This window comes from Tyto alba, unplaced genomic scaffold (genome assembly GCF_018691265.1).
Source record: "Tyto alba isolate M040663 unplaced genomic scaffold, T.alba_DEE_v4.0 Super-Scaffold_39, whole genome shotgun sequence".
Classification (NCBI taxonomy): domain Eukaryota; kingdom Metazoa; phylum Chordata; class Aves; order Strigiformes; family Tytonidae; genus Tyto; species Tyto alba.
The window spans coordinates 8,470,325-8,498,201 of NW_024881314.1; the positions used below are offsets into that span (position 1 = coordinate 8,470,325).

The window sequence follows — 27,877 nt, forward strand, 5'->3', positions numbered from 1 at the left end:
ATACCCTCACCAGCTACAAGACAGGACGCTATGCTGCAAGACAAACTCCCCTGGGCCGAGGCACGCTTGTTTGCCTGGTGTCCAAGGCTTGTCCTGCACACGGAGTCACTGCCTGCCCCTTGGCACCGTGCACAGCTCAGATGCTGGTGTGGAAGAGAAGGACGTAGGCAGAAGTTGAAGGATAATTAAAACTCAACAACCACCTGCCAGAGACAGCCCTCAGCAACAGTGCTCTTTTGAAGCAACTCCCTCCAAACAGGATTTGCTCCTCACGTCAGCGGGCTAGAAAGTGGTATAGATTTTACTGGAGTCTGTTTGTCCGCCTCATCAAGGGGGAAGATTGCAGTTTGGGAATTTAGCCTTCTATCAGCCTGGAGACAAAGGCCTTCACAAGCACTTTGGGCAGCTTTCTCAAGTGTCCCCTCCAGCCAAAGACTAGTGTCACTCAAGAAAGGAGCAAGCAGTGAGTCCTACTTCCCTATAGAAGGCGGCTGCAAGCTCCAAGTGAGCCTGACTACAGCAAGAGCTCCATGGTACAGACACAGCAGCTGTTCAGGGGAACCACTAAAAACGAAAAATTCTATGCTTTTTATTGCAGGTTCAGTGTTAGTGTTTTGGAGAGCACAGCTGCACTAGAGGCAGATATTGTTCCAACTCCCCCTCCCCATGAGACTGCCACAATTCATCAGCTCCATGCAACTCCAGAAATTGCACCTGGCTTTGCAGTGCAGACAAGAATTCAAGTGAGGACCTAGATCCTCATGTGACTTGCCACCGAAGAACAATAATGATGCAAGGCTCGTAAAATGAAAAGGCCAGCACATTAACTAGCATCCCTTGCCCTGCTGGGAGACACACATGAGCCTGTTCCCAGCGCCCCGACACAGGCGTGTGAGGAGGCCTGCAAATGGTTCAAGCTGCCCTTTCTGGATGTTCTGCTAACCTAATTTTGATGAAAGTCTGTGCTATGCTGTGCAGGAGATGAGAGGCCACTCAGTTGGCAAGAAGCTGCTCTGCTGATCAGCCCTGCCAGCAGCAAGCAGTCCTGCCCAGCTGCCTGAATAAAGCACTCCCTGCTGCGCTCTCGGGCGAGTCACAGAAACAGAAACCCAAAGGCTGCCTCCTTTTGCTGCCCACACGCAGCAGTGAGCAGTCTCTATTCCCTTCTCATAAGCTGACAGCTACTTCTTTTTGACTTTCTTTCCACCCCCCATAGGGCAAGAGATAACACACCAAAAAAAAAAAAAAAAAAGGGGCGGGAACTTAAAAATTCCACACCACCTCATTTCTCCATCCCTCTCAAGATGTAATCCTCCCCATTGCCAGTGGCCTCTTCTATTCACCTGTAAAGTGCTGGTCAGGTTGATGTTTTCTATTAGATCTCATGGCTCAAGACTCTGAAAACCTTCACGCTCCTACAAGAATAAACAGTTGTGTTATGCCTATAATTTATGGTATTGCCGTTTCATGCATGTTTCCTTCTCTGGTGGAAGCCAGGACAGGGGCAGCGCCAGGTCTAGTCATCAACAGTGATGTTGCGAAAGAGATAGGCCATGGACTCGCCATTGTGGATTCGTCGGATGGCTTCAGAGAGAATCAAACTGATGTCCACAGTCTTTATCTTGGGGCACTGCAGCTTCTGTACCTCATGAGGAACTGTGTTGGTTACTACCACCTAGTAGAAGTAAGAAAGAAAAGACCGTTAGTTGTGCTGTTGATACACTCACTCTCACTGAACAGCTATCCTAGATTAACTCCACGAGTGGTGTGTACCTACTGCTTCACAGTTCAGGGGGAGAAATCCTTGTACGTTAGAAAAAAAAATAAATGGTCTCCCCCACACGACAGTCAATCTGCTGAGGGGCCCGACATAACCAGCACTCTACAACAGCCACCTCCACACAGGCTGACAGTTCCGTTTAGATCACAGGATCTGACATGTTTGTTACTAAGGGTGAGGTTTGAAATCTTATCCTCTTAATGTACCCGACAGCCTGGCATCAGCCAGGGGAGAGGTACAGGTAGAAGGTCTGTACAGTGAGAAAGCAGTCACATGCACCCAGCTGTGGTAAGAGAAGCATCCAGGCAGGGATGACTAATATCTGTGCATTAAGTAGAAAACATACACAGAGAAGCAAATCTGAACTGAACAAGTATTAATCACACATGCCTTTTTTTTTTTTTTTTTTTTTTTTCAATGAAGAACAAGCTAACTGAAAGCATCTGATGCAACCAGTTGTTTCAGAGATGAGCTGTGTGGCAGGGGAAGAACATCAGTTTGTGGTTTTTAGTGCCTTAAATCAACCCAGCCACCAGAGCCAGCCCTTCCTCTGCAGTCCAGAAAGCCCACACACCTCATCGATGGAGGATTCCTCTATGAGACGGGGGGCATCTGCGGACAGAAGCCCATGAGTAGCCATCACAAAAATCTTGTAGGCTCCACGCTCCTTCAGGATCTCTGCAGCAGCTACAAAGCTTTCCACATCATCGATGATGTCATCCTTAGAAGAGACAGAAATAACATCAAAACCAGAAGTTTACCATGCCTGCAGGGCAGGCGTGGATCTGCAAGGTACTGCAGCTTTGGCCATGCACACAGCCAAAAAAAATAATGCCTGGCTACTTCAGCTGTTGTTGAGATGAAAGGACAGCCATGTGCACAACTTAAATCTGTGAACGCCATTTCCCTAATTTACAGACCATTTTGCTAGTGTGGAGAACAAATACTGTGTCTTGGAAACAAATTAGTCCCTGCACATGCTCACACACAAACAGAGCTTATCTTCAGCAAGACAATTTTTTTCACAGTGATAGTAGCTGCATGTTGATTACTTACACTGCAGCTTGGCACAGCAAGTAGAGAAGCTCAGCAAGTTTTGTTTGTTTGGTTGGGTTTTTTAAATACTTCAGGAGATTTCTCTGCATGTCCTGGATTTGTTGAGTATTTGTACACATCTGACATTTGTAGATTCAAGGGAGCAAGGAGATTTCAGGGCTTAAAGCACTGAAGTACCAAGGGTTTTCAACAGAAAGCCACCAGCAAAACTGGAAACAGTGGTAGCAATCATATTCCCAGCCCTATACCAGCAGTCCCTCCTACCCTCTGGGATAAAGCAACTTGAGAAAAGATGCTGGGAGGAAGCCACACCCCCCCACCTCCTCTCTATCACACTCATACCACAATGATGGCAATTCTTCCTCCAACGTCTCCAACCACAGTTATTGGCGGTTTCTCCTTGGCCATCATCACTAAAGAAAAAAAAATCCCAGGTCAGTTGGCCTTGAGTCAAACTGCAACAGCTCCACCACACAAGAGGCCCCGCACTTAACTGTGTCTTACTGCTGCACAGATACAGGCATGTGCTTTACATTACCCTGACACCCACCTAAGTGGGTAACCACTGGTTTAACTATTGTTTTCCTCCTTAAATAGCACTGCTGCATAAAGATGAAACTCTCAGTTTCTGTGGGAACCTTGTACCTCAGAGACAGTAAGAAAATCCATACATTTAACAGACCCCTGTGCAAGGAGAGCTACAAAGTGGCACCTAGTTTATGGGAAATGTCAGTGCCTTACTTTGTGCTCCAGAACAGGATTTGGGCAGAGGGAGAAAAAAAAAAAAAAAGGTATCTCATGATTGGGAAAAACAAACGGGCTTCTCTGAGCAACACCTCTCAAAGGGCATGTGCTTTACAAGGTGCAATTTTTCACTGGTTGGACTCACTAATTCATCTGAAGGATTTGAGACTCATACTGCAGCTTGCTTGCATTCTCTCATATCACCAAACACACAAGCTCTTTCAGAGGGCATAAGGATCTTAATAATACCTGCTCAGGCCAAGAAAGCTTAAGGAAGTTCGCAGGAGCAAACTCGGTGTTTTTTTTGTTTTGTTTTGTTTTTTTTTTAAAGGGGATTAATGGAAAGAACACGACAAAATTTAGTTCAAACTCAGTTCTACAAGCTCAGTGTAACCAGCAGTTGGAAGCAAAAGGATACACTGATGAGCTGTACTATCCGACAGATAATGAAGAGATGTACTGGGAAATAAAGTTCCAATCCCTCCTGACTCTACTTTTGCACTAATATGGTTTATAGAAAAACTACATGTGTAGTAGGCTTTATCCTTTATCCTGAAGAATTTTCACAGGCAGCATAAAAAAAAATAACAGAGGTGTAAACTAGGATGCACTGAGAGTGTCCAGATGTCTTCAGACTCGCACCAGACATTGATCAGCCTCTGATACAGCCCAGGGACTTGCTGTCCATAAGCCAAACCTCTCACTTGCCAGAAGGTGCTGGTTCATACGGCGAGTGCTGTACAAAAACTCCCAGAACAGAAAGGACACCGTGGTGGGCATGCACATGTCATTAGGTGACAATCTGGGCTGATCTAACCACTGAAGCAAAGAGCAGCATCCAACATTTTGTAACACTTACCTGGCCCACCTGCACTCCCCCAGATTTTATGCTCTCCACAGGGAGTGCAGCAAAGTGTCCTACCAATGCACTTTGTGCCCTTCCTCTTCATAAGCTCATGTCCTGCCAGGATTCTGGCCACAGAGGCTTCTCAAATGCCAAGGACTTTTGGACACCCTGGATAGCAAGATTTTTCTCCTTTAAGATAACCTACTTCAATATAATACTTGAGCAGCATAAGAATACAAGCCATTGCCCATCAAAAAGCCTGTCTGAATATTGATTTCTGCCCTCCTTGGGTCAGAAAAGTCCTACACAAAACTCCCCATCCTGCACAGCAGGCTGATCCAGTACTATTCCCACAGCTCAGTGCCTGGGAATGCTTAGAGTGCAAGCACAGCTGGGTGAGCGAGTCGGACTGAGGGAAGTGACGAAAGCAATTATAAGGACCACAGCTCCGAAGACTCATGTGTAGAGCTGTTCTTCATATACACAACCTACTCAGACTGGTTTTCTGTAAGCCTACCAGAACTGTATAAAAGGTGTCCAACAGTTCTGTTTTGACCAAATTTACGTTACTCATTGCTAGGTTTTGCAGTTAAAGTCACAGCTACCTCAAACTTAAGAGTTAACTGCTCTTTGGAGCACAGATTCCCCAGCCTCCCTTGCATTGGTATTTCTGAGTCTCCTATCAAATGCAAAGTCACGTCTAAATCCTGAAGGGAAAATATTCTTATGAGAAGGAAGAGTATTTGTAATAAACTCAGATTGAGTCACAAGAGATAAGCAGACCATAAATTTCAATTACAGGCACTGCCTAGCTGCTTAGATTAGTTACTAGCTTATTATCTAGTTTGGACAGTAACAGAACTCCTGGCAGGAGCTGTGAAATACCAGTGAAATGGGCTGCTATCCCATCCTTCCTGTGCATCCACAGATGAGTACCATTTCTGTTTACAACAGCCAGGCTAGGGAAAACTTTTTTCTAAGCAAATGGTGAACAGGCCTAGGGAGCTGAAGTTCAGCACTACTTTACTCACAAGCACATGAAGTTTCAGCACATCAGTATCCTTCTATTCCATAAAGGAAGCAGACACATTCCTTGCTATGCTTAAAGGCTAACACAGCAGCTAGCAACATTAGCAGTGCTTCACATCTCTGTTTTCAAATGCTGTATTTCAATTTTGCTTTATTTTTAAAGTATGGTAGGCAACGTGTCGACCTACCCGGATCCTAAAGAGATGTTCTCCCTTTTTCTTGTTCAATTTTCTCTGCAAAGAAAAGAAAAAAATTGCAAGCCAAAGATCTACCCACAACCACATCAAATCTCAAGAGAACTGCTCCAATGTGGTGAGAACTTATGCAAGGGTTACTGCAGCCAGGTTCTTTTTCTTCAAAAATCTTTTGACATATCAAGATGTGCAAGTCAGAACTGCTACAAGAAGGTAGCTTGAAAAATTATTCAAATAATAAAGAACATTTTCCTCCCAGGCACAAACCTTCTAATTGTGTGTAGACAAAAGAGGGCAACCGAAGTAAGCCACAGCTGTACTTCTGCCTGGTGTAACCCCTTGGATTATGTACGACCTTAGGTTAAAAGATTTGTTGTTTTTCCCTGGAGAGTCAGAAAACATATTTGTGGTATCTATAGCTTTGAGGGGGGGTGGAAATAAAGAAAAGAGGAAAAAAAAAATAAACCAACCACCATTTCTATAAACCAAGAATATCGAAGAACACTGAGGAGTGGTAGAGAAATAAATACATCAGCCAAACACTCTAACTTGCACTTTCATTCTGATGCAAGTACCATACGTTAAAGGTGAGATTATCACAGGCAGGAAGAAACAGCATTCCCAGGTGCATAAACCTGTTGCTTTACTTAAGCAGTCAAAAATAGATTAAGAAATGCTAAAATAAATTCTGTTTGGAGCTGACAGTGTGCAACAAAGTGATAATCACCAAGAAAAATAATACTGCATTTACGACAGAGCCTATGAGCAAAAGTTTGCTCAAGAACAAACTGTTTCATGAAGAGATAGACTTGGAATGACAGATAACATCCCTGTGCCCAGCTTAAACACAGGAAAGAGATGGGGGTAGGGAAGGAGTAACAGACCTGCAGTCACTCCAGTTTTACACTCGAACTCTCTTCCTTCACGGCAGTTTGCAGGGCTCTGGGTTTGAAGCAAATCATTAGCTATCTGTATAAAGTACTGAATTTCAAAGCCACTGAAACCATTTAACAGATGGTGTTCCACCCCTTTTCTCAAGGACGGGAAAGCACGAAGAGTCCACATGCATTTGTTAAAGCACAGCCCCAAGCCAGCTGCAAGCTCTGAGACACAAAGAGCACACAATCAAAGAGAATAACCTTGGAGTGACGTCCTGTCTCAAAGGCTCCGATTTCTGGGTTTTGAGAGACATGAGCTGCTGCTGCTGCTCTAGCACTGCACTTTAAGACGTGCGATTGGAAGCACCTTTGGCATTTTTCTCTTACAGCTCCATATGACACCAAATCAGTATCACATCAGTCTACACTCTCAGGACAATAAATAAGCCATCACCCTGCATAAGACTCATTAACTAAAGGCACATGATCTCAACTAAAGTAGGGAGAAAAGGTGCATGCCAGGAACATGGAAGCCCATGAAGAATGGCATAAAGCATAAGTCATCGTTGTAGGGCTCTGGGGCTGCTCCCAGCCATGGGTTTTGCCTCTCTTCTGGCTGTAACACAACCTGAACTGCAGATGCTAGAGAGGAAGGATAGGATGCTCCACACCGATCTGGTTGTAGCCCAGAGCAGGATGCTCCACAATTAGTCTCAGCTGCCCTCTGGGAGTACCCCCACCTTCTAACTGCCCAGACCCAGGTTTGTGGGAACTGAGCCAGGCAGACCTAGAGACCAGTTCTGTTTCAACAACTGGAGGTTTTTCTGGCCAGTTTTGGTGTAAGGAAGCATACAGCTCTGGGTGGATAGCATGTGTCCCATCTTTCATAAATAACAATACAGGGACATAGCTGAACCCTGCTTCACTCTGCCATCAGACCTGACACCACCGGGATTGCTGGTGATGGTACACACAGCAGGAAGAGCCAATCAAGGGTGTTGTTTGATGTGCCACTTGAGGTGAGAAGACACTTTTCAAATGACTAAACTGGATAAGAAAGGAAGCGTAGCACAGAGGGTAAGTACAGACACTCACAGCATTGCCATCCCTAACCCTAGCTGCATTTTCACCTCTGTCTGGCAGAGTGCAGCTTCATGGCAGAGGCTGCAACACAACCAGGATGCGCTAGCAGCTTACAGACTGCTTTTAGACAGATATTACCTCAGTATTCTGCACCTCCAGCAACAGAGCCCAGCTCACTGAAAACCAGGTATCTATTCCATTAGAAAACTGGAGAGAAAAGCAACTTTCTGCTGAGAGTTTTGGACAAGTTTGCCTCATACTCCACCCCACATTTCCCAGACAGACGGCTACCAAGCCACAGCTTGATTGTTTTACAGTTGCAACTTCGGCACGCAGGAATGTATGGTCATTAGTCAAGTGCTGAGTTTCTGAAAGAGTTAAAATAAGAAAGTGGTGATACGCACCAAAATAGTATGTGTTTGGATAGCTGTGGACTGAAAACAATTTTCCACTGGAATTGTAACTAAACTGGACAAGGGCACATTTCTGTATGAGCTTCCATTTACAGGGCTCTCCAGCAGCACAAGCTCCCACAGTTGAGCTTCCTTAAAGTGACATGGTTGGAAATAAAAATACAGTCGCATCAATGCCCCAGTAGCAGATAAATGTCAGCTAGTGATATTTTGGAGGACAGCATCCTCTTCAGAGTAGGAGTTGAAGGAAGAGGCCAAGAGTAACCATGCAAATTCTTGTTTTGTTGGAAGAGTATAAAAAAAATCCCCTTGTCAGAAGGGGAACAATCAAGATGAAGTCCCAAACTTCGTTGCCAAACCCCACCTGTCCCCCAGGGCCCAAGAAGAGCTTCACCAGCAACAGAAGCATTGTTTAACTGACTGTATTATAGTGAGCGGCGACGACGGGGGTAATATAAAATGCCTGCAGTCTTACTTGCTTTCCCTCCACGTCCTACCCACAAACTGGGTGGATATTCTTCCTAAACTTCAAAAGATGAGAGGAGACACTCATCAGTAGCCCTAGCCACTGCTGGTATAATTAAGTCTGGCTGCATGATGGATAGCTCCTTACCACATACAGCTGTATGCATCCTTTCCCACAGGCACTTCTCAGCCACATTCACTGCACTCAATTTCTATCCCACCACCAACTACCCAGAAAGCAAAAATCCTCTCAAAAGGGAGATGGATTTTGATTGTACTGTTGTTACTTGACTGTTGCAGGAATACAAGCAATCCTAAGAGGACAGCATTTCCCAGAACACAGGTTTCCTCCTTTTTCCTTTGCTCTGTGCTCCCAAATCAGCAGCTTATCAATCGATAGCCAGAGCACAGGAAGCAGCTCATCAGTGCTCTTGGAGCACTTATTCACCCTAGCCACACAAACCTCAAAACCTTGTCAAAACAGACACTGGAACATGATCACCTGGCTGCCAAGGTGAAGAAAATTTTCAACAGTAGCAATGGCTGCAGCAGGAGGGGAAGACAAAGGCCAGCCGTGCCCTCCACGATGGGGACAGCAGCCTGTCTCAGTGGCTGTCCCCGTGTTAGTTACACTTTTACATTTCTTTTATGTTTCATTAGCTCAATGAGTTTTGTTGCTGAGAACTATAAAAGCACCACCTTTATCGGGTTTTTTAGTTTGACACTGCTGAGTGAGCACAGCCAAGGAGAACAATACTGGTGCTCTGCATGGCCAGAAAGAGTTAAATAAAAACCTTCCTCTGTACCTTCTCCTACAACTTGCTGATATCAACCTTCCCATGAAAAAAATTCCACTGGTCCAACTACCATTAGGCTGGGATATACTTACACAGCTAAACCAACAGTAATTTCCCACCACACATTTTTTTTTTTTTTTTTTTTTTTTTTCCCCCCAAAGGTAAGCAGGGAAGCTTAATCTTACACGGCAGCTCCAGGCCAGGATGCACAGTTGCATTTTTGACCATTGGAGGGGAGTGACGTCCATCATCCATGTCCTGCTCTGTACACTGAGCCTCTCCGTGGATCACTGCTAGTCCCAGCCGTAGTCTCTCAGCGTAAGACTGAGCCCTGCAGGACAACCACAGCACGTCAGGAAGATGCTGAGCCGATGCAACTCCACAGCCCAGTGCAGCAGGCCTCTCGCAGACCCAACAGGGCAAGCAAAGGCTGCATCTCCGTTCCATTCCCCAGCAAGGCATTTCACTGGAAATGACTTTTTGTGCCTCCTTAATATCCCAAAGCCCACTCCACCCCTTGGCTCCACCATGGGGGTCTCCTGGTGTTCCTCCATATCCTAAATGCTTTCCAAGACGGTCAGGCACTGCTGAAACTCATGCAGCTAGTCTGATCCTGGCCCCAGGTGAACCACCTAGCTCTGCAGTAGCAGACACCTCCAGAGCTTACTCCCACAGGATTGGGACTGCAAAATTCAGCTGCCCATCTGCACCACTACAGACATCCATTCCACTTCCAGCCACAAAGGACTTATGGACTGGATTGCCGATCCATTTGCAACCCTCCCATATTTCCCCTGGTGTATCTCCCATCAGCCCAGATCTTTTCCAAGTTACTTTTAACCAGCTAGTAAAGCATCCATTTACCTTTTAGCTGCATCAGGAGATTTGGCTACAATAACTGCGTTTCTGTAATCTGGAATCTGGATGTGATAAAAAGTTATTTAAGTAAAGACCTTCTTGCTAGTAACTGATTTGATACATGGCTGAATAATCGCACCCACTCTCCTTCCCCAGACCCAAATCTTCATTCTGTGGCAAGAAACTAGAGAGGCAATTGCACTCATTTTCAACACCAATATTTGTGTATTCTGCCCCAAATGCAACACAAGCAAGTTTAATACAGCAATACTGCAAGCCCTACTCTCCACACGACTGCAGCTCTGTGCCTCCTTCCCTGCTGGTGCCCACAGGTTACGGCCCGGCCTGCAGCACTGAGCGCAGCTGTCCGAGACACAGGGCAGGGCACACGGCGCAGGGATGGAAGGGGATGGTGTCGTGAGGGGCCCTGGGGGCTGGAGGTATCTAACCTCTGCAGAGGTCAGCATGGGGAGCCCCAGCACCCGCTCAGAGCAGGTGCTGGCCTTGTGTTCAAAACGGGCAAAGACGGGAACGTTCACTGTGTTTAACCTACACTACGTAGACTGGCGGCAGCTAATTCTGTCTGCAGGGGAAGGTCTGAACCCAGGGCCTGCTCTCCCCATATGGGGAAGCCTTGCTCTCACTGTGTGGGCATAAATCATCATCTTTTGCACTTGGAAAATAAAACCTCCGTGCCCTGCCCCCAGCCCTGCTGTGCTCAGCATTCCTACACTCAGCCCAAGACAAAGTCTATCAATAATTCAGAGCAGTCAGATATCCACCGCAGAACAAAGGGTGAGGGGAGACAGTTTAACAGGATTTAAAAGGTGATTAGAGGCAGAAGCATAAATAGCATCTATCAAATGGCACTAAGCCTACAGAGAACAAGCTCATCTTCTGCTAATGGCCAAGAGTTCAATTTCTATCCAGGTACAATCATACAATATAATGTTTTCCCACTTTCCTAAGAAACATGCAACAGGTACCCCCTAAGAGAGAATTCATTAACAGAATGATTGACCTAGCCTGACAACACAACCTCTGCATAAGCTAAGGCTCAATGCTGCTATCACATTAAGATGAGTTAAGACAAGTTGATAGATATAGAACTAGAGTAACCTCACTTCTTCCTGTATATACTGAAGCAAGAAAGGGGATGCTCTCAGGTTGTCTACTGGGAAGCTGAAGAATCCTTGAATTTCCTTTTGATGAAGGTCCATAGTGATAATATGTGTTAAACCTAAGGGGAAAAAGAAAAAAATTAACAATTCATTGAGATGACTCCCACATGGCTGGAGTTCCTCGAATATCTCCATCTTCCAGACTATTTTAGCTATTACTCATACTATTATTCTGTGTGATAAAATAAGCATAAACAGGTTAACGTAAAAAAAGTTCCAAAGACCTAATGAGAAACAGGTATGTGGTAAGTCACAGCACTAGGCTGACACTGTATTTCAATACGACACTTCTAGGCCACTTCCCCAGGTGCGAGTCACAAAGAAATAAAATTAAGCTGAAGAAAACTAATTCCCCCAAAGTGGCTCAAGGGCTCGGCAGCAAGTCCCCACATTGAATGGGGGAAGAATGGAAGGACAGACGCCCTCCGGGACGCCCAGCAGGCAGGTGCACTGCGGCATCCAAGCCTGCCACGCTGCTGCTCCCTGCAACGCTCACCTGCCTTGGCGAGCATCGAAGCCAGCAGCTTGCAGACTATAGAGCCCCTCTTCCTCATTTTGCTCTGTTTGCTGTAGGGGAAATAAGGGATGACCCCAATGATGTTCCTGGCACAGGATGTCTTCAGTGCATACGCCATTATCAGCAGCTCCATGACAGCAGTATTCACATCTCTAGGAGATTTGAAAACCATTCCAAGCATCAGTAGGTGTTTTTCCAATGCAACTCTTTTTCCTTTTATACCTCTCCTCACCAAACTTCCAAGCAAATAATGCAACATCTTATGCTAATGTATGCAAGACTCAGATTGTAATTGTACAGCTCCTTCCATCATGCCACAGCACATTACAATCAACTGTTATACGTACAGGACACAACTCCAGCATTCAAGAGCTGCTGACTGAAATTTGATTTTGTATTCTAACATGAGGTATATAATGATTTCCCTCTGTCATCACAACAAAGGGCATTTTTTAATTTATGCTGCAACAAATGTCACCTCATACAGTGTATCTGAAACAGTCTTTTAAAGAAGTAGCACACCTGCAGCCAACACAACTTCAACCACGCTGGATTTATTAAGGTATTTTTATTTTTAACAGTGTAAGACAGGTTATTTTTCCTGCCTTCAGAAATACTGTACTTTGGAGCAATACAAAGTCCATCACTTTGGTGGAGATCAGTATCTCCATGCTATCTAGCTTATCTAGAGATGGAGGGAACAACAGCACAGTAAATGCTAAGCAACAAAAAGCAACATAGGCAGAACATATCTGTAGACCACAGCAAGGAATATTCATAAAACCCCATTTTCAGTTAGCTTCAAAATGATAACTGGCATGGCCCAGTCATGTGCATTTTAATTCATTTTGGGAAGGGGAAAAAAAACAAGCCCTTTTAGTTCCTTAAAACCTACACCAAGAGACATTGCCTGCATCAGTACAAACTGACTCGAGACCATTTGGGAACTGAAGAACATGCACTTCAGAGAAGACAGAGGGACAGGCAATCCTCCTACAATGCAGACACCCCTGCTTGGGGGTTTCAGCAAGGACAGCCTCAACTGACACACCACTTCCCCAGACTGGCCCCCAGAAGGACACCGCTGGCGGTGGCTCAGCTGTGGAGCCTATGGTGACAGAGCAGGGGCTGACCTGGCCATCCTTCTAGAGAGCAGCAGAGGAAGAAACAGCACAGAGCAACTTAAAGCTCTGCAGAGCTTTTTAGACCTTACCGAGACATTGCTCAAGGACCTGTTTCCCTCCTGACTGCTGGGGATGGCTTCCCCAAAACCTCTGAGATACCGCTTTCCAAGCCTCTGTCTGTGTAACCTGTGACAAACCTCTAATCATTTCTGTTCTTCCAACACTCCCCCTTTCTTCAGAAATTAACCTCTGTTTGCGCCTCTTCATTCGTGAGCACTCTGGGTCTCTGTTCTCCCGCTGGCCCCACCAGCCTTCATGCACAATGCCGCTTACACACAAGAAAGCTTTGTTAGCTCTGAAGAACCCAGCCAAGAATTACATAAAACATAGCCCCCTGCCACACAGGACAACGGGCAAACAAAGGACTGTTTCTTCCCTTTGGTGTTTTAGCTGTGCCAGTGGGGCCATAAGGAGAAAAAGATGGTACTGTCAGTGTTGTATAAAAACAAAGTGGCCAAGTTCAAGTCTATTTAGAGTTCATCCCAGAAATTCAATATTTTCCACCATTATTTTTCAAATTACTCTTTAAAAATATATATATTCATATGGAAAGCAGATAGAGAACAAAACTGCTCCTGGGAGAAGGGGTTACCACTGATTTCAAAAGGCACCAGCAGTCCCAGTGCTGCTGTGGGACACTGGCAGCCATATCCACGGAGAAATTACTTAAGGAGGAGCACCTCTCTCAATATTCAAGCAGGATGCCACGCTGGGCTCTGGGAAGCTCCTGCAGACCAGCCAGCACAGGCAGAGGTGGACGTGTCTGTCCCTCTAGCAGGGCCCAGCGGGGCTGGGGGAGCTCATCGAGCTCCTGGATGCTCTATGCTGAGCCAGCCATCACACTGATCCACTCCTCCGTGAGGGGCACGGACTCCAGCCAAGGGCCCAGCCTGAGGTGGGGACTAATTGGGGGAAATAACATCTGCGGTGGAATGCCAGCCACAGCATCTCCAATACAAGTAACCCAGGAGAGCATCCCAGTCTCCTTGCTGCCCTCCCCACCTCCTGCCTTGAAGCCATGCTCACAGTTACTGCTGGAAAGCCTGAGCCAAGGCTGCACACAGGAAGCTCACTACCAGGACACTTAGAGCCAGCTCAGCTATCCCCCACACTCTACTTCCCGCCCCTCTCCAGCAGCCCGGAGCCTCCCTCGCTGCTCCCCAGCCCTGCCTGAGCCATTCCTGGAGATCCCTGTTCTCGGGGCTGTGCAAATTGCTTATGTGAAACTGCCAGTCAACTCTGCAACAACCAGCACCAACACTCAGCACTAAAAGACTCCTTTTGCTTTTAGTGTATCACTAAATCACCAATTCTTCCATCTTTCTACAGCCTAAACATGAGCTATTTGGTTTTCCCTCACACAAATGCTAGTCCACATACCAGCAGACTTGGACAATACCTGTCTTTGTAGCTTTTTTAGTTTTGGTATATGCTTTTTGGACAGGGAGCTTGTATCAAATATTCAGGTCTTTCTGTTCTCTCTCTGTGCATTTAAGATGCAGACTGTGAATTCACACTGCAGCATAACAAGGTTGTTTCCCCTTTCTATTCTTTTCCTACCAAGTCCTAATATTTTGTTTGATTTTCAAACTGCTACTGAACGTGGAAGTCCTATTCTTAGATTATTCAACACAGTTGTTTTTACTCTCCTGAAAGGGTCCCTGAAACCACTGCAAAACTGAGATGCCCTTGAACCTGTCCCTCTCAAGCAACGCAGCAAGGGACAGCTGCATCTTAAGAATAAAAGATGACCTGGCTGCACAACAGTGGCTCCTCACCTGCAGGGCTTTGAACATTTTGGCTAAAAAGGACCCATTTCTTGGCCCACAACATTGAATTCAGTTTATGGAAAAACAAAGGGATTGACAATATAGAATCAGGGGAGGTTTTTCCCTCCCAAAACTACTGCTGTCCCTAATGCTCTGAGTTATCTATCTTCGAACACCTTATCTGTTTCACATTTACACAGCTCTCAGTTACAAGTTATTTCAGAGAACTCTCTCACGTGGGACAGGAGAATGGCACTATTCACCCGAAACATAATCCTGCATCACTGGATTTTCATCTTGTGGAGATTTAGTTGCTCCCTGAGGGAGGAAACACTTCGATCATCTCTCTGGAGAGAGATGAGCTCTAGGAAAATGTCTCAGCCTGCAAGAGGAACTCTAGAAGGGAGCAAGCTGATCTTGTAGTCCTACTGATTTCTTCAACAATGGACCAAGCACTACAAAGAGGAAATTAACCTGAATTCTCACAGGGCTCTATTTCTTTGGCAAGCAAATAAAAATTTGGTTCAAGGGTATTCTGATAGCTGTTTGAGCTCTGGTACTTGTGATCTTAGTTCTTGTGATCTCCAAAATCTGAACAGAATTTGGTAACTTGGAAGAAGCTATCAGAGAAGGAATATCCTTGTTTTGCAAACTGTGCAAAAGGCATCCTATCAATATCTCACCTGTGAACACAGCACCTCCACTTCTCATAGTTGGCCATTTTGCAGTTGTTTGTAGGCTCCCTTCTCACCATATTAGTGCTATCTCGCTACACTCTTCCTGAGTCAGTGAGCAGCCGGTTTTCTAGCCCCCTGGTTACTTGCGGCACTTCTTTTTCCTCTTACTCCAAGGCTAGAACAGCCCAAAATGAAAGCCAAAAAGGCCCACTTAAGAAAAGGCCCAACATCATTAAGAACTGTAAGAGTACTGGAGGGAAGCTGCAGGCTTCCACCTGAGCTCAGTTTCACATCACCACAGTGAAAGGGGAAGAGTAACCTAGCCTGTAATGAAGGCAATAGCAGCTGTGTGTTACTGGCTCTGCTCCTTAGTAATTGGAAGGCAGAGGAAATTACACATCCTGAAATGGAAATGCTGGTCAGAAATCATGAAGCAACTGAGCCTGCAAGGACTTCAACACACAGACCATGGATATTTCACTTGAAGTCATCAGTCATACATGTGCTTGCCTCAAGTGACACACAAGCTATCTGATGGGATGCTTCTGTTTGCTGTGGCACAAGCGATCCTCTGGGAATTTTAACAGCTTAACACTATGTGGAGTCTTAAATTAAGTCAAAGCAATGACAACACTGGAAAAAGACTGGTTATCATGCTGGCTAATGGTGAGCAAACTTATTGAACAATCTGCTGAACCAGAAATTCAAAGCATATCACAGCTGTAAAACTGAGCCACAAGTCCCTTACCTGGGGATTGTCTGTATAATGAAGATATCCTGTCCCCTGACGGATTCTTTTATTTCAACTCTTGTTTCTGAAGAGGATTGAAAACATGGTCAGTTTTGTTTCCAAACATCAGATTTACAGTGATAAACCACCATTTTTTAGCAGCAACTTTACCCACTGGTCAGGGCAGATGAGGACTTGCTCCTTTGCCCTTTGTGCACATACACCCAACTACACAAGCGCAGATGAGCCAAAGGGATTTTCCAAAGGCTGGTCCTGGAAAGTAAGGAGTTGGCATGATATACCAGTGAGTTAGTTGTATTTACAATGCAAAATCAGACTACATAGCTGTTTGCTTACAAGTAGAAGACAATTACCTATCTCTCAGTGAGAGATCCTTTTCACTTCTCCCTGCTGAGTGCTGAAAGCTGTCAATACCACATGCATTAGCAAATAATAAACCAACCAAGGCAGTATAACCTTTAGTACTTACCAAGAAGGTAACTTGGCTCTTTTTCAGCTTATCATTGGGTTAGCTCCATGCAGGCTGGATAGCCCAAGGCAACACCAGCAGCATGGAGTTCAGAGGCAGAACTCCCCAATTTCACTATCAAGGTCAAGACATTTCAACACTGAGACAAGCTAGAAACCCAGGTCTCTGCTGAACACAACTCCTACAGTCCCAGACTCAAATGCTAAAGCTGAGCCCCCAAGCAGCTCTGCAAAGCCAAAGCAGTAACACCAGGTTTCCTGAGCTGCCTGTCTTAGCCACTTGTTTCCCACACAGTCATGAACTACAGGGCAGGGATAAGCAAAAGAAGAGAAACATCTACCCAGCTACATACAGAATTCAAAGTCTAATTGCCTGGGCACTGGCAGTAACCTTAAGAGACTCTGCTAAAAGCAGACTGATTTGCAGTGCAGTGATGAAGAACGACTTCAGACCTTGTAGCAACTAACCCCCAAGTGCAGTGGGAACGCAACAGCCAACCCAACCATAACCACCATGGCTTACACACACTGTGGCCCCCTCTGGCTATAAGAGCAGCAGCACTATCCTAAATCCTCACGATGATCCAGCACCATTTCCATCCCTTCCTCTTGCCTGTATCAGCTCTCTGGTTCTAGTCTCTCTTGCAAATAAGTTAATCGAGGTCTTGAATCAGTAAATGACTCTTAGCCACTGAACTCTGTTAGCCAACATCCTCATGTTTTAGCCCGTATCTGAAAACAGACACTTGCTACATTAAAGAGATGAAAGTAAGCTCCAAGAGACATGCTCCCCAGCACAGCCCTGAATTTGCACTCTTTAAAGCAAGTGCACAGGTCCTTGCTAGGACAGCTGTAAACTGTCTGTGGCAGAGGAGGGCTGAAAGAAGGGGATAATTTAAAAGTTTGCAAGGTAGACACTTAGAAAGTAGGCCATCACTTTTAAACCTGTGAGATGTTTTGCTAAGCACAAGAGCATACAGCAGCTAACACCCAAGGTAGGACTCTCCTTTAGATGAGAGCTGATGGGCAGACAAACAAGATAACAGGGGAAAACAAGGAACACAGTTAATTGCTTTGTCCAAGGTCAGAGACTGAGGTTTAGCACTGCCAGGAGCAGCAGTAACATCCACTGACTGGACTGGTTTGGCTGATGGAGTTAGCCAGTATTTCTAAGATTACCTCAAAACAGTTGCAAATAGTAAAGATTTCTCTCACCTCCATTGGTTTCCTGGTATACCACAGATTTTCCCAGCTCAGCACCGAGACGCCTGGAGAGAAAAAAGGAAATTAAAAATGAAGGAACCCAGCAGCTCATGATCCAAACCAGAGACTGGACCAAACATTACCAACAAAACCCAGTATTGCCTAACAGGGAGCTGACTGCACCAGCCAGACCACAGAACTACACATCCTCCCCTTCCTGGGGGGGTCTCCTTCGCTCCGATGCCCCTGGGGCATGCTGCCCTGCCCCAGGTCAACACAACACTGTACTCAAAGAGGCAGTGCTTGTACAATTGAGCACAGGCTGTGTCTCCTGATGGCAAAGGACATATTCCTAGTATGTGCAATGCCACCTTAGGATCTGTTGTGGAACTAAACATTAATGATTTACTCAGACTTGATTAATTGCAACTGAGTCACTTTTTTTTTTACTCCCACGTCTGTTCTTTTTTCTTCCCCCATACCTTCCTTCTGAAATACCTCATTTGATTGAAGAGATTTGAACTTCAAAAAAAATTTTTCTGATTTTTTTCAAATTAATCCTTCCTCTTCTCAACTGTCAAACCTACAACATTCACCACAACAAAGATTACAGTCCCTCCATTTTTTAAAAAAAATGTCTTCATTATATAAGAAAGATTCATTTTGAAAAGCATTTTAAAAGGCTCCAAAAGGCAGATTATTCCCTCAGGTGACACTTCTGTATTTAACTGGACTGACAAGTACTCCACTAGTAAGTATTTACAGGCACGTGTGCTTTAACCATGAGCCTCAGCTGAGAGACCCCACACCAGTGAGATGCTCGGGAGGGACGTGTTGCTGCAGCTCAGCTGGCTGGAGCACAAGGCAAGTCCCTCCTCTCTTCTAGGGTCTGCCTGGTGGCCATGCCCACACGCTGGATTAGCAAACAGTTTATGCCTACAAAATACCTTTGTTCAACGCGTTGATTATAGCAGTAGTTTCCTGTCTGCACATATACTGTAGTTACCTGGACACATGCCAAAATTATGTGAATTGGGACTATCCCTAAACAAAGGGCCCAAACCTGTCACTGGGTTTCCCCCAGTCTACCTCCTTCAGCAGTCAGTCTTCCTCCATCTCCTTAGCCACTGACACAGCCTTGTACTTCAACTGTCCCAAAGATTTGTTTTTTTCAGAAGTCAATGAGCAAAATGGTCCAACATTGACACGCTGCTGAGCCACCAGCAACTGCTGGGCTCAGATATGAGCCCACAAGCTGGAGGTCTGAGCTAGAAGCTGACCTGGAAATTGTGCCCAAGACAGCTGCGATAACAGATACCCGAATGCAATGTGATATATTTGCTTAGCTGGCTACGAAGCACGTATTTGGCACACACACGTTCCCGATCGTGTGTCTGGCAGCACATTTCACCATGGCTGGGGCTGGTGAGCAAACTCCCACAACAAGAATCATACACACATGGTGGTCACCAGCCCGGCTTGAATACCAACTGCAGCATCACCTGGGCATCATCCAGTCCAGGGCAGGCAAATCACCCAAATCTCTAATTCAGATTCTAGATCATCAGCCCTCCTGAGTTAGAGCTTGCAGCTGCAATACAAAGGCATCTTCAGTATCTTCAGTATATTCAAAAGAGAGCCGGCACCTGGTCAAGCAAAGGCACACCCCAGGATGGAAGCACAGTAGAAGTGAGTTTTGCAGATGGAAGATCTTACAGCTGATTGGGATCCCACTGTCTTTCCAATGACAGTCAGGCATTTGCAACCACTAAGTTTTGGCCTAATCGCTGCCAAGGCATCCAAGTTGAAACAAGCTCAAGAATCACATACACAAAACAAACCAGTATGTGTGGAGAAATGTTTAATGACTCACACTTGTTCCTCCGCAACTGCACAGCAAGTCTTGCAGCTCCCTTTGGAGGCACGTGTGCCCTGACTTCACTGCAGACAGCACGTTCCTACCACACTACTGGGAAAAAGCCTCCATTAGCGAGACTGTGCAAGTGCCCTTAGTCACCTCTGCATTCATGGAAGGAGGGAAAGCTTCAAAAACAGTCCAGCTGGACACATCTCAGCAAGACACCCTTTGGAGGGTGGCACTTCCAACGTTAAGAGGTGGCAAACACACAGAACAGTTTGTGACACTCTGTGGGGATGTAGCTGGCAAGAAGAAACCAGAGCCCAGTGGTCCCCTATTCAGGTCGTACAGCAGCAGCACAGCTGTGCTGCTGAAAGAAGAAATCGGAAAGGCACGTTTGCTCCCCAATGGAAAGAGGGACACTGAACAACTCAGCTTGTCAAACTTGGGTGCATACAGCAGCCGAAGAGACAGTAAGCAAGCAGCTGCCAACTTAAAGGCATGAGTAGTAGTAGACTGCCCTGCTCAGACAGTAAATCCCATCTCTGCTCCAACTGTTGACTGCAAGTAAACAAGAGGGGCGGCAATGGGAAGGATACGAGATAAAACTTCCCGTAAAAGTCATACATCAACCCTGCCTGCAGCGCTCTGTAGTCCTGCAAGCTGTGGGCATGGCAGATGGACTGAGAGGCAGCTCCACCAAAGCAGTTCAGGTATGTTTACCCAAGGGGCACACCTTCCATTAAATCCATTTCCGAAAGCTTTGCATAAGCCAAGACTTCAGCCAGTGAAGGAGTTTGATAAAACCTTGATTTAGTCAAAGCTATTAAAGAAGCAATGTTTTGTGCAGCTGCTGTTGTAAAACACCGAATTCCATACAACTTGTGTCAAAAGGGAGATCTGCACTGAAGTCAAGGGCAGAGCATGGCCTTAGCCACCACACAACCTAGGAGCAACCACTTGTAACAGAGTTCAAAGATAAGGTTCCCTTTCCCACCACCCCTCCCTTCTTCCTCTCCATCCCCAGCTCTTTTCTCTCTAAATCCTCTCGTTACAGAAGCTCCCAATTGCTTGTTGCTTTAGGCAATAGAGGAATTACACTGACAGCAAGAACTCTGTTTGCATTGGGCTACAGGACTAGCAGCATAACCATATGAACAGGGGCTATCGCAATTACTGCATCACTTGTCTGCAGACACGGGCAGATCTACACTAGGAAAGAAAAGGCTGCCACTACAGGTAACCCAGAGCACACACCCCCACAGAGAGATACATCTTCTGGAAAAAATAATACTTTAGGTCTTGTAGCTAAATCACACCTCTAGGCAAAATGCGCTTCATCGACAGAAGGCCTGCTGTGTGGTGCAGTATTTGGCTACAGGGAAGCACGGGGGGCTTTTGCTGGTACTGAAGTGTTTAAGCCTGGAGAATGGTCAGGATGTTATGGTATTTGCAGAAATTTCACTTGTTAACCAGCCCTGTGCAGACAGAGCACGAGTTCACTTCTGGAAGCTCCCTTCTCCATCCAAGAGAGACAGAAACTCAGTTTGGTGTCATTTTTGTTTTCAAAAGCATCAGTCTTCAGAACTGTTATCTGTTTAAAAAGCTACGCACACACCACAGTCCTGCCAAACTCAGTGCAGAGGACTGGGCACAATGCAATCAAGGTATTACTATTCCAGGCTACTCCCAGTTTTTAAAGTTTTTAATGCCATCTCAGTAAAAGCTTTCCCTGTGTGACCACCCACCGCTCCTGATGGTAAAAGCCCTGCTCCTCACTCTGCTCTGCTGTCCTTGCACCAGCTCCATCACTAAACTGACTGCTCTAGGATCTGATAGCATCTAAGAGAAAAATCCTCTTCACAGCTTTAAAAATCCTACTCAGAGCAATTGGCCAATAAAAATTTGTATTGATCTGAAATATCTGTCTCTGTAAACATTGCCCAGGAAAGATGATCTAACTTTCCGCAGTCTCAACACATGCCAAGAGGATATGAAGCTGTGGATACAAGAGTGTTTATAAAATCCATCTCAGATTCACAGCCTAAATGTGAACAGCTCAGAAGTCACCTATAGTTTAATGAGCAAGTGACACACTGTGGTATTTCAGGAAATGTCATGAGGTTGTATTAGACTCTACTTTAAAATGCTCCTCAGAAGATTGTAAAAAAAAATCACTGTACCAGGCTCTCAAGACAACAGACAGTTGGTTAAAAGAAGTCTGAGGTTTAGCTGAATCAAAATTCAAGAGGCAAGTTCACTTGCAGTATTTCATGCCATCAAAGCATGTACCACTGGGGAGGGTGGTTCTTGGACTGGGCTGCGTTTCCTTCTCCCACTCTGTGACAAGCACCTAGAAGACATTTGTAAAGTTATCCCCAAATGAAGCTTCCAGTGCAAACATTCAGTCTGAAGAGAAATCTGCATACAGATGAAGCCCATGACTATGATATGATTTTATTTTGGCATTACCCTCTTCATTACAAACACTTTCACCGGTCTCAGCTCTGCAAATACCCAACTCTCCCCACACCTACAGACCCCATGAACTGCTGCAGACTCCAGAAGGAGCTGGAGCTGACAGCAGAAGATCTGCTCTGTGCCTGGCCATGGACGAAGCAAGCCACAGCCTGACTCTGAATTGCTTTTCAAACTTAAGTAAATCTTTAAATAATGATCAGCCAACGGGCCCAGCTAGCACAGTGGCAGCTCTAGGGTATATTTCCCAGTCTCCCACTACAAGAGCAAACCAGGAATGGGAAAGGAAACGGCAGCTTCCTGGATATAAGACAATATGTTCAGATATCCTGCAACTCTCTGAGCTCTCCTTTACCTCTCTCCATCCACCCAGCAGGACTGGATACTTGAAGAACAGTCCCTGCTGCTCACCTGCCACTCGTACCCAGAGCTACCCAGCACTTGCATCACTTGTTCCAGCCATGCCAAAGCTGTGCAGCTGAACTGCTGGCAAATACCACACAGATTTTCCTCTGCTCCTACCAGTCCCTTCCTCGTGAAGGAACTTCCACTAAACCTGGCACCGGCCAGCACAGAAAGCTACCACGCAAAGCCAATCTGCTCAGCCACATTACATGCTTCATCTAAGCTGCACAGAAAATCTCAAAGCCCAACTGCTCCACAATTGCCCCACTACAGCACCATCCCCCACCTGTAACCCTCCCCACCTCTACTGCTTTTAGCAGGTTAATCTTCTCCTTTTCCAAAATCCTTTGATGCAGTTTCACCCTATAGTATCTGTTAGCCTCCTGCCACAGTGTTGCATATTCTGAGATGGAAAAAGAGTTGGTGCTACCTCCTCTCCTCCCACAGCACCACAAGAGCTCTTTCCAGAAGGCAAGAACAGCGTTTGGCAATGAGGGAGAGCAGCATCCCAAAGGTTACTGTGATCTGACTCCCCTTTGCCATCCTCTCATATGCTGGCAAGATGACCTAATGAGGAAGGCTGACATTACTCTTCCTCCATCCCATCAGAAATTCTCCTTCAGCTGAGGAAGGCTGCTGCGAGTCCTCCTACCATACTGTCTCTTCCAAAAGCAGGGCTCACTTCCCAACTCATTCACAGAAAACATCACCTTGGTTTTAGGGTGTACCCAGCTCCCTGTGACCAGCAATCAGAAACCAAGGAGCACTGGGGAGGCATTATCAAGCTTCAATCAGCAATCCTCTCCAACCCAAACACACAAGCAGGGAGTGGAATGTAATATTTGTACCCTCTGTGCCAAACACTGCAGTCAGAGGAAGAGCTAAATGCATCTGTTGGACTCCAGAAACTAAAAAGACTTGCTAGACCTCCCTCCCCCCGGCAGCACACAAGGCCTATTAGGCATCAGCACTGGTCACAGAAACTATCTTTCTTCACTGCAAATGCAGCTTGTAATCAAGTGCCAAGTGTCCTAATTATAGCAGGAATTTTCTTTCCATCTGGGAAAGAATTTTAAAAAAAAAAAAAAATCATCCCTCTCTATTTATAAGATACAGGCAAACACATGATTTTATTTATGCTTCAGTGGTCCTGAATCTAAGGAGCATCTTTATTATTTAAAGATTCACAAGGTATTTGGTTCTCATAAGCCAACACCATATCCTCTCCCTGGCAGATGCTAACATAAACAAAAGCTCAGAAAACTCAAAGTGAAAGTTAGACTAACCATTTAGTCACTCATCCTATAACCAGACAACAATACATAATGGGAAATTGTAAAGATGGGAAGCGTGCCAGAATGCCACGCTCAGAGCCTGAATCGAAAGCAACTCTGGAAGTTTTGCATGAAATGAAGCAAGGAGATTGAACAGCTTTCAGATGTCTGGTTTATGTCACACTGCTCCTCCCCAGGCTTGAGATCTTACAAAAGGATAAGCCAGGACTCTTCAAGAATTGATTTTAACATCATACCCACAGGCAAAGTGCAATAGAGCCTGAACAGACAAGTGTCTCAAGGGGCCCTACTCCTAATATTGCGTGTTGTTTTAAAGTTCTTTTACTATTTATACTAAAGATCATAAAAAAACTTTAAAAAGAACGCACAATATTAAGAGGACAGACTCACCCTTATAAGACTGCTCCAACTCTATTAAAAGGCGCAACTGACTTCCCCAGCAAAGTACAGGCTGGGATGTGACACAGAGGGAAAGCCAGCAGTCACGCATCTTTTGCAACCTGAAAAAACAAGGGATATATTACAAATGTGTTGAAACAGCCCCTGAGCTCCTAAGGGAAGTCAGTGCAAAACCACCACACAAGATGCTACAAACACCTTTTCGGGTTTTTTTGAGACATTATACTGCAGACAAATCTGTGCTAATAGTGGTTCCAGATTTTGCACCCCTTTCCAACAAAAGCTCATCTGTGTATAACGCTTTACACCTTTCCCATTCAGAGTGGTCTCTACATGTAGCTTTACAGACAGTAAAGCTACATGTCCTCAAGTCTCCATTTAAGCAGAAGCTGCGTATCTCACCATTATGCTCATATCACCACTGGAGCATCCAACTTCCTCGCTGACATTAGAGTGAAGGCAAAAAGCCCACATCGCCTCTATTAAAAGTTTACTTCGTGAAGGACAGCCAGGAGGTCACTCTCTGGATCCTGCTGTCATTCACCCTCAGAGCATCACTGGGAACCCCGCAGAGGGTTACAGCAGCATGGTGCCACAGCCCCAGGAAGCCTGCGCCATGTCTATTCTCATTACATCTTTAAAAAAACAGTGAGTTATTTTTAAGACAAAGAGCAGAGAATAAAGATTGCCCGTTTGCTCTTTCAGTCCTGAGAACTCGAGCTTGTCCCCAGGGGACTTCTGTTACGTTCTGTGTTGACGCAACAGGACAAGCCTTGTAAAACTGTGTCCCATCTGTTGCAGCAAAACTTACTTTTTTAGAGAGAGAGACTTTATTTTCAAAGTTGTATCAGTGAAGGGAAAGTGATATGGAACTGACCAAATATAGCAAAAATACATGAACTAAAAAATAAGCTTTCCACTCCCAAACACAAGGATTTTCCTCTCCACCTCACACCCAAAGAAGTCCATCACTATTACCCAACACACATCCTACCAACACCAGAGATCCCAGCCAAATAGCCAAGTCAGCTTCGTAGAGATAATCTCTGCTAAGGATTGAACACACAGTTTATTAAGCTAGCTGGACAAATAGCAAAATGTTTTTGCAGTTTAAAGGTGGCAGCACACCTGTATTTAGTAATGTTTCCAATTTAAGCACGCCCTTGGAGACAGGAACAGGCCAGCAGCTGCCTAAGGAGCAGCAAGGATGTTTGTCTGCTGCAGCAGACAAACAAGCGCTGAGCCCCCTCAATTTTCAGAGAGCTTCCATGAACTGCAGCTGATAAGAAGCAGAAAGGAAATCCAAATCCTGCATTAGAATGACAGCTCCCCCACACACAGATGCCTGCCTCAGAAAAACCCCTTTGGCTGGGAGCACTCCAATTTGAACCAAACTAATTCAAAACAAAAGATCGAGTGTTGGGATAATCTCAGTGCTCCTCTGTGCTGCAAGAACCCCATTTTGGAGCCAGCTGTTACACACCTCCTTCAGCAGGACCCCACGCATCCATCCAAGCCAAGTCAAGGTCAAAATCTACCCAAATCAATGGGCTGGGAAAAAAAAACGGGCACACTTCTATCCCTAAACTAAACTCTCTTTTGTTAACATGTACTGACCACCTCTCTTACCCCACCAAAACACAGATTCATTAATCCACTTTAGTTGGTGCAACTGATGGTGTTGCACCGAGGTCCACACAGGCAATGCTCCCTGTGCCCCAAGAAGTAAAGCTGTTGAGCATGCAAGGTCACCAACCCAGCCCCACAAATAGCAGTGGATAAAGTTTTGAGCATCTCCCAAACCAGTTACAACGCTGAGGTTTGTTCAGCCCAGTTTCGCCTTCCCCATCCCCAAAACAGCCTTTGCTGCAACCCAGCCTCTCCAGCATTGAAATGGATGTCACAGACGCAAAAGGCAGAAAGCAGCTGGTCCATTTTTGTCGTTGGGTCAAAGTGAGTTACCGAGAGGGATGAGCTGGCACCGAGAAGGGCAGAGCTGCTGAACAGCCTGAACGCAAACCTCCACAGCAAAGCAGTTCACAGCAGACACCTTTGGCTTAGAAAGGCGGGAGGACGCCAAAAGCCTCTCCATCCGCTTTGAAGGAAGCCTGCTTGCACAGAGGAGCTCTGGGGGGAGGAAAAGAAACTTGAAAGAGAGGGAACTTACTCCGTGATCCTCTTCGCCAGCTCGGTGCAGGCTGCCGTGGAGTTGGCCGAGAAGACCCGGTAGCCACTTCTGGCTGCGTTCATCGCCAAAGAGTCATGCAACCTCCGTGGAGCTCGAATGTGAGAAAAAACAGATTTATAAGGCAACAACAGCTTCCGTGGCATCCTTTTCTTCCTCTCCGCCACGATCACCGCCCCTTAAGGGGTGGAGAGGAGGAGGAGGAGGGGAACCCTTCCGCTACCTATGGTCTTGCTGGTCCACTCCTGTGGCAAAGTAGAAAAGGAGGGTGTGGAAAATACAATTACTAAAATAAAATGCAGCATCCGGGGGAGGGGAAAGCGCACTGCTTCCAGAGGAACACACACACACACACACACACACACACCCCCGCCCAGGAGCCAGGCCTCGAGTACTCCCCCAATACACACCCGCCCCACGCTCACTCAGAGGCACCAGAGGAGGGAAGACCCCCAAAATAGGGGGGATAGCATGGCAGAGAGGGGCTCCCTCGGCTGGGGAAGGTGGGGGTGAGCTGAGGGGGGCGCGGGAAGCTTGGGGGGAGAGGGGGTCCCCTGTGAGGCAGCAAGGCTAGAAGGGCGCCCCTGTGGAGGGGTGGGGGGGCCCCTGTGGTGATGGGGGGGGGTGTCCCCTCCCGCTCCCCTCACCCAGCCAAGCCAATTCCGCCACCCGGCTAGAGCGCCGGTGGCCTCGGCGGCCATCTTCTCCGCGGGGAGAGCCCGCCCTCCGCTGCCATCTTAGGTGAGGGCACGGCGGCCGCGCTCTCCCCTCACAGCGGGAGAGGGGTATCAGCTCCTGCCCGACCAGCGCCGGTACCTGAGGAGGAGGCGTGAGGACGGCGAACGCTCTCCCTCCTCTCGGGAGGGGATGCGCCGACCGCTTCCTGGGTGCGGCTGGCAGCGCGGCCGCCTCTCCCTTCTGCCCGGCTCTGCGAGGCACGGCCTCGATGCGGCGGCTTCGCTGCCCGCGCCTAAGATGGCGGCCGCTGCTGTGTAGGGCCGGCGGGGCGGGGAGCGCTGCGGTTCCCGCCCGCCCCACAGCCCTCACACCCCGCGGGGATCAAGGCCGAGCCCTCCCGGAGCCTCGCAGTGTTTTGCAGGGGTTCTGCCAGCCCGTCCCTGGCCGCACAGGTGCCAGGCCGCGTTCTGGGGCAGGGGTTTTCCTTAGCACCCCAGGGCCAGCATGGCAGTGGGATGGCGGCCCTGAGGAGCTGCTGCAGGAGCCAGACGTGATCTCTGCGCCGTTCCCCAAACACTCAGGCTTTCCAAGGTCTTCCGGGCTCCTTGGATGTGAGAACAAAGTCCCTCTCGGGTACAGACACTAAATGACTTACCTAAGCAGAAAACTTTTGCCCCAACCCATT

The 27,877-nt window shown here is 46.5% G+C and overlaps 1 protein-coding gene across 6 annotated transcripts; it reads right to left on the reverse strand.

Annotated features, from left to right (window-relative positions):
- Positions 1-565: 565 nt before the first annotated feature.
- On the reverse strand, positions 566-27,494 carry PRPSAP1 (phosphoribosyl pyrophosphate synthetase associated protein 1). Of its 6 annotated transcripts, XM_042802470.1 has the most exons (12): positions 27,331-27,494; positions 26,738-26,759; positions 26,497-26,608; positions 17,907-17,959; positions 16,221-16,287; positions 11,822-11,994; positions 11,269-11,384; positions 10,151-10,206; positions 9,472-9,617; positions 3,179-3,249; positions 2,355-2,501; positions 566-1,675 (listed from the first exon to the last, which is right to left on the reverse strand). In XM_042802470.1, the coding sequence occupies exons 3-12, from the start codon at positions 26,577-26,579 to the stop codon at positions 1,517-1,519; spliced, it is 1,071 nt and encodes a 356-aa protein (XP_042658404.1). In that variant the 5' UTR covers positions 26,580-26,608; positions 26,738-26,759; positions 27,331-27,494; the 3' UTR covers positions 566-1,516. The 6 variants fall into 6 exon arrangements, with proteins under 6 accessions (XP_042658404.1, XP_032858102.1, XP_032858103.1 ...); XM_033002211.2 differs by lacking the exon at positions 26,738-26,759; XM_033002212.2 differs by lacking the exons at positions 26,738-26,759; positions 27,331-27,494 and adding an exon at positions 27,162-27,282.
- Positions 27,495-27,877: the final 383 nt, after the last annotated feature.

What these genes read in the sequence shown, in the direction of transcription:
- PRPSAP1 (XM_033002205.2), bottom strand. Translation starts at nt 26,819, where the DNA reads ATGCTGCATTTTATTTTAGTAATTGTATTTTCCACACCCTCCTTTTCT. An exon ending in ATTATACAGACAATCCCCAG is followed by an intron (nt 11,995 to 16,220) that starts GTAAGGGACTTG and finishes CAAATCTCCTAG; the next exon opens with AGATGTGAATACTGCTGTCA. An exon ending in TCCTGGCCTGGAGCTGCCGT is followed by an intron (nt 3,250 to 9,471) that starts GTAAGATTAAGC and finishes TTTTTTCTTTAG; the next exon opens with TGATGATGGCCAAGGAGAAA.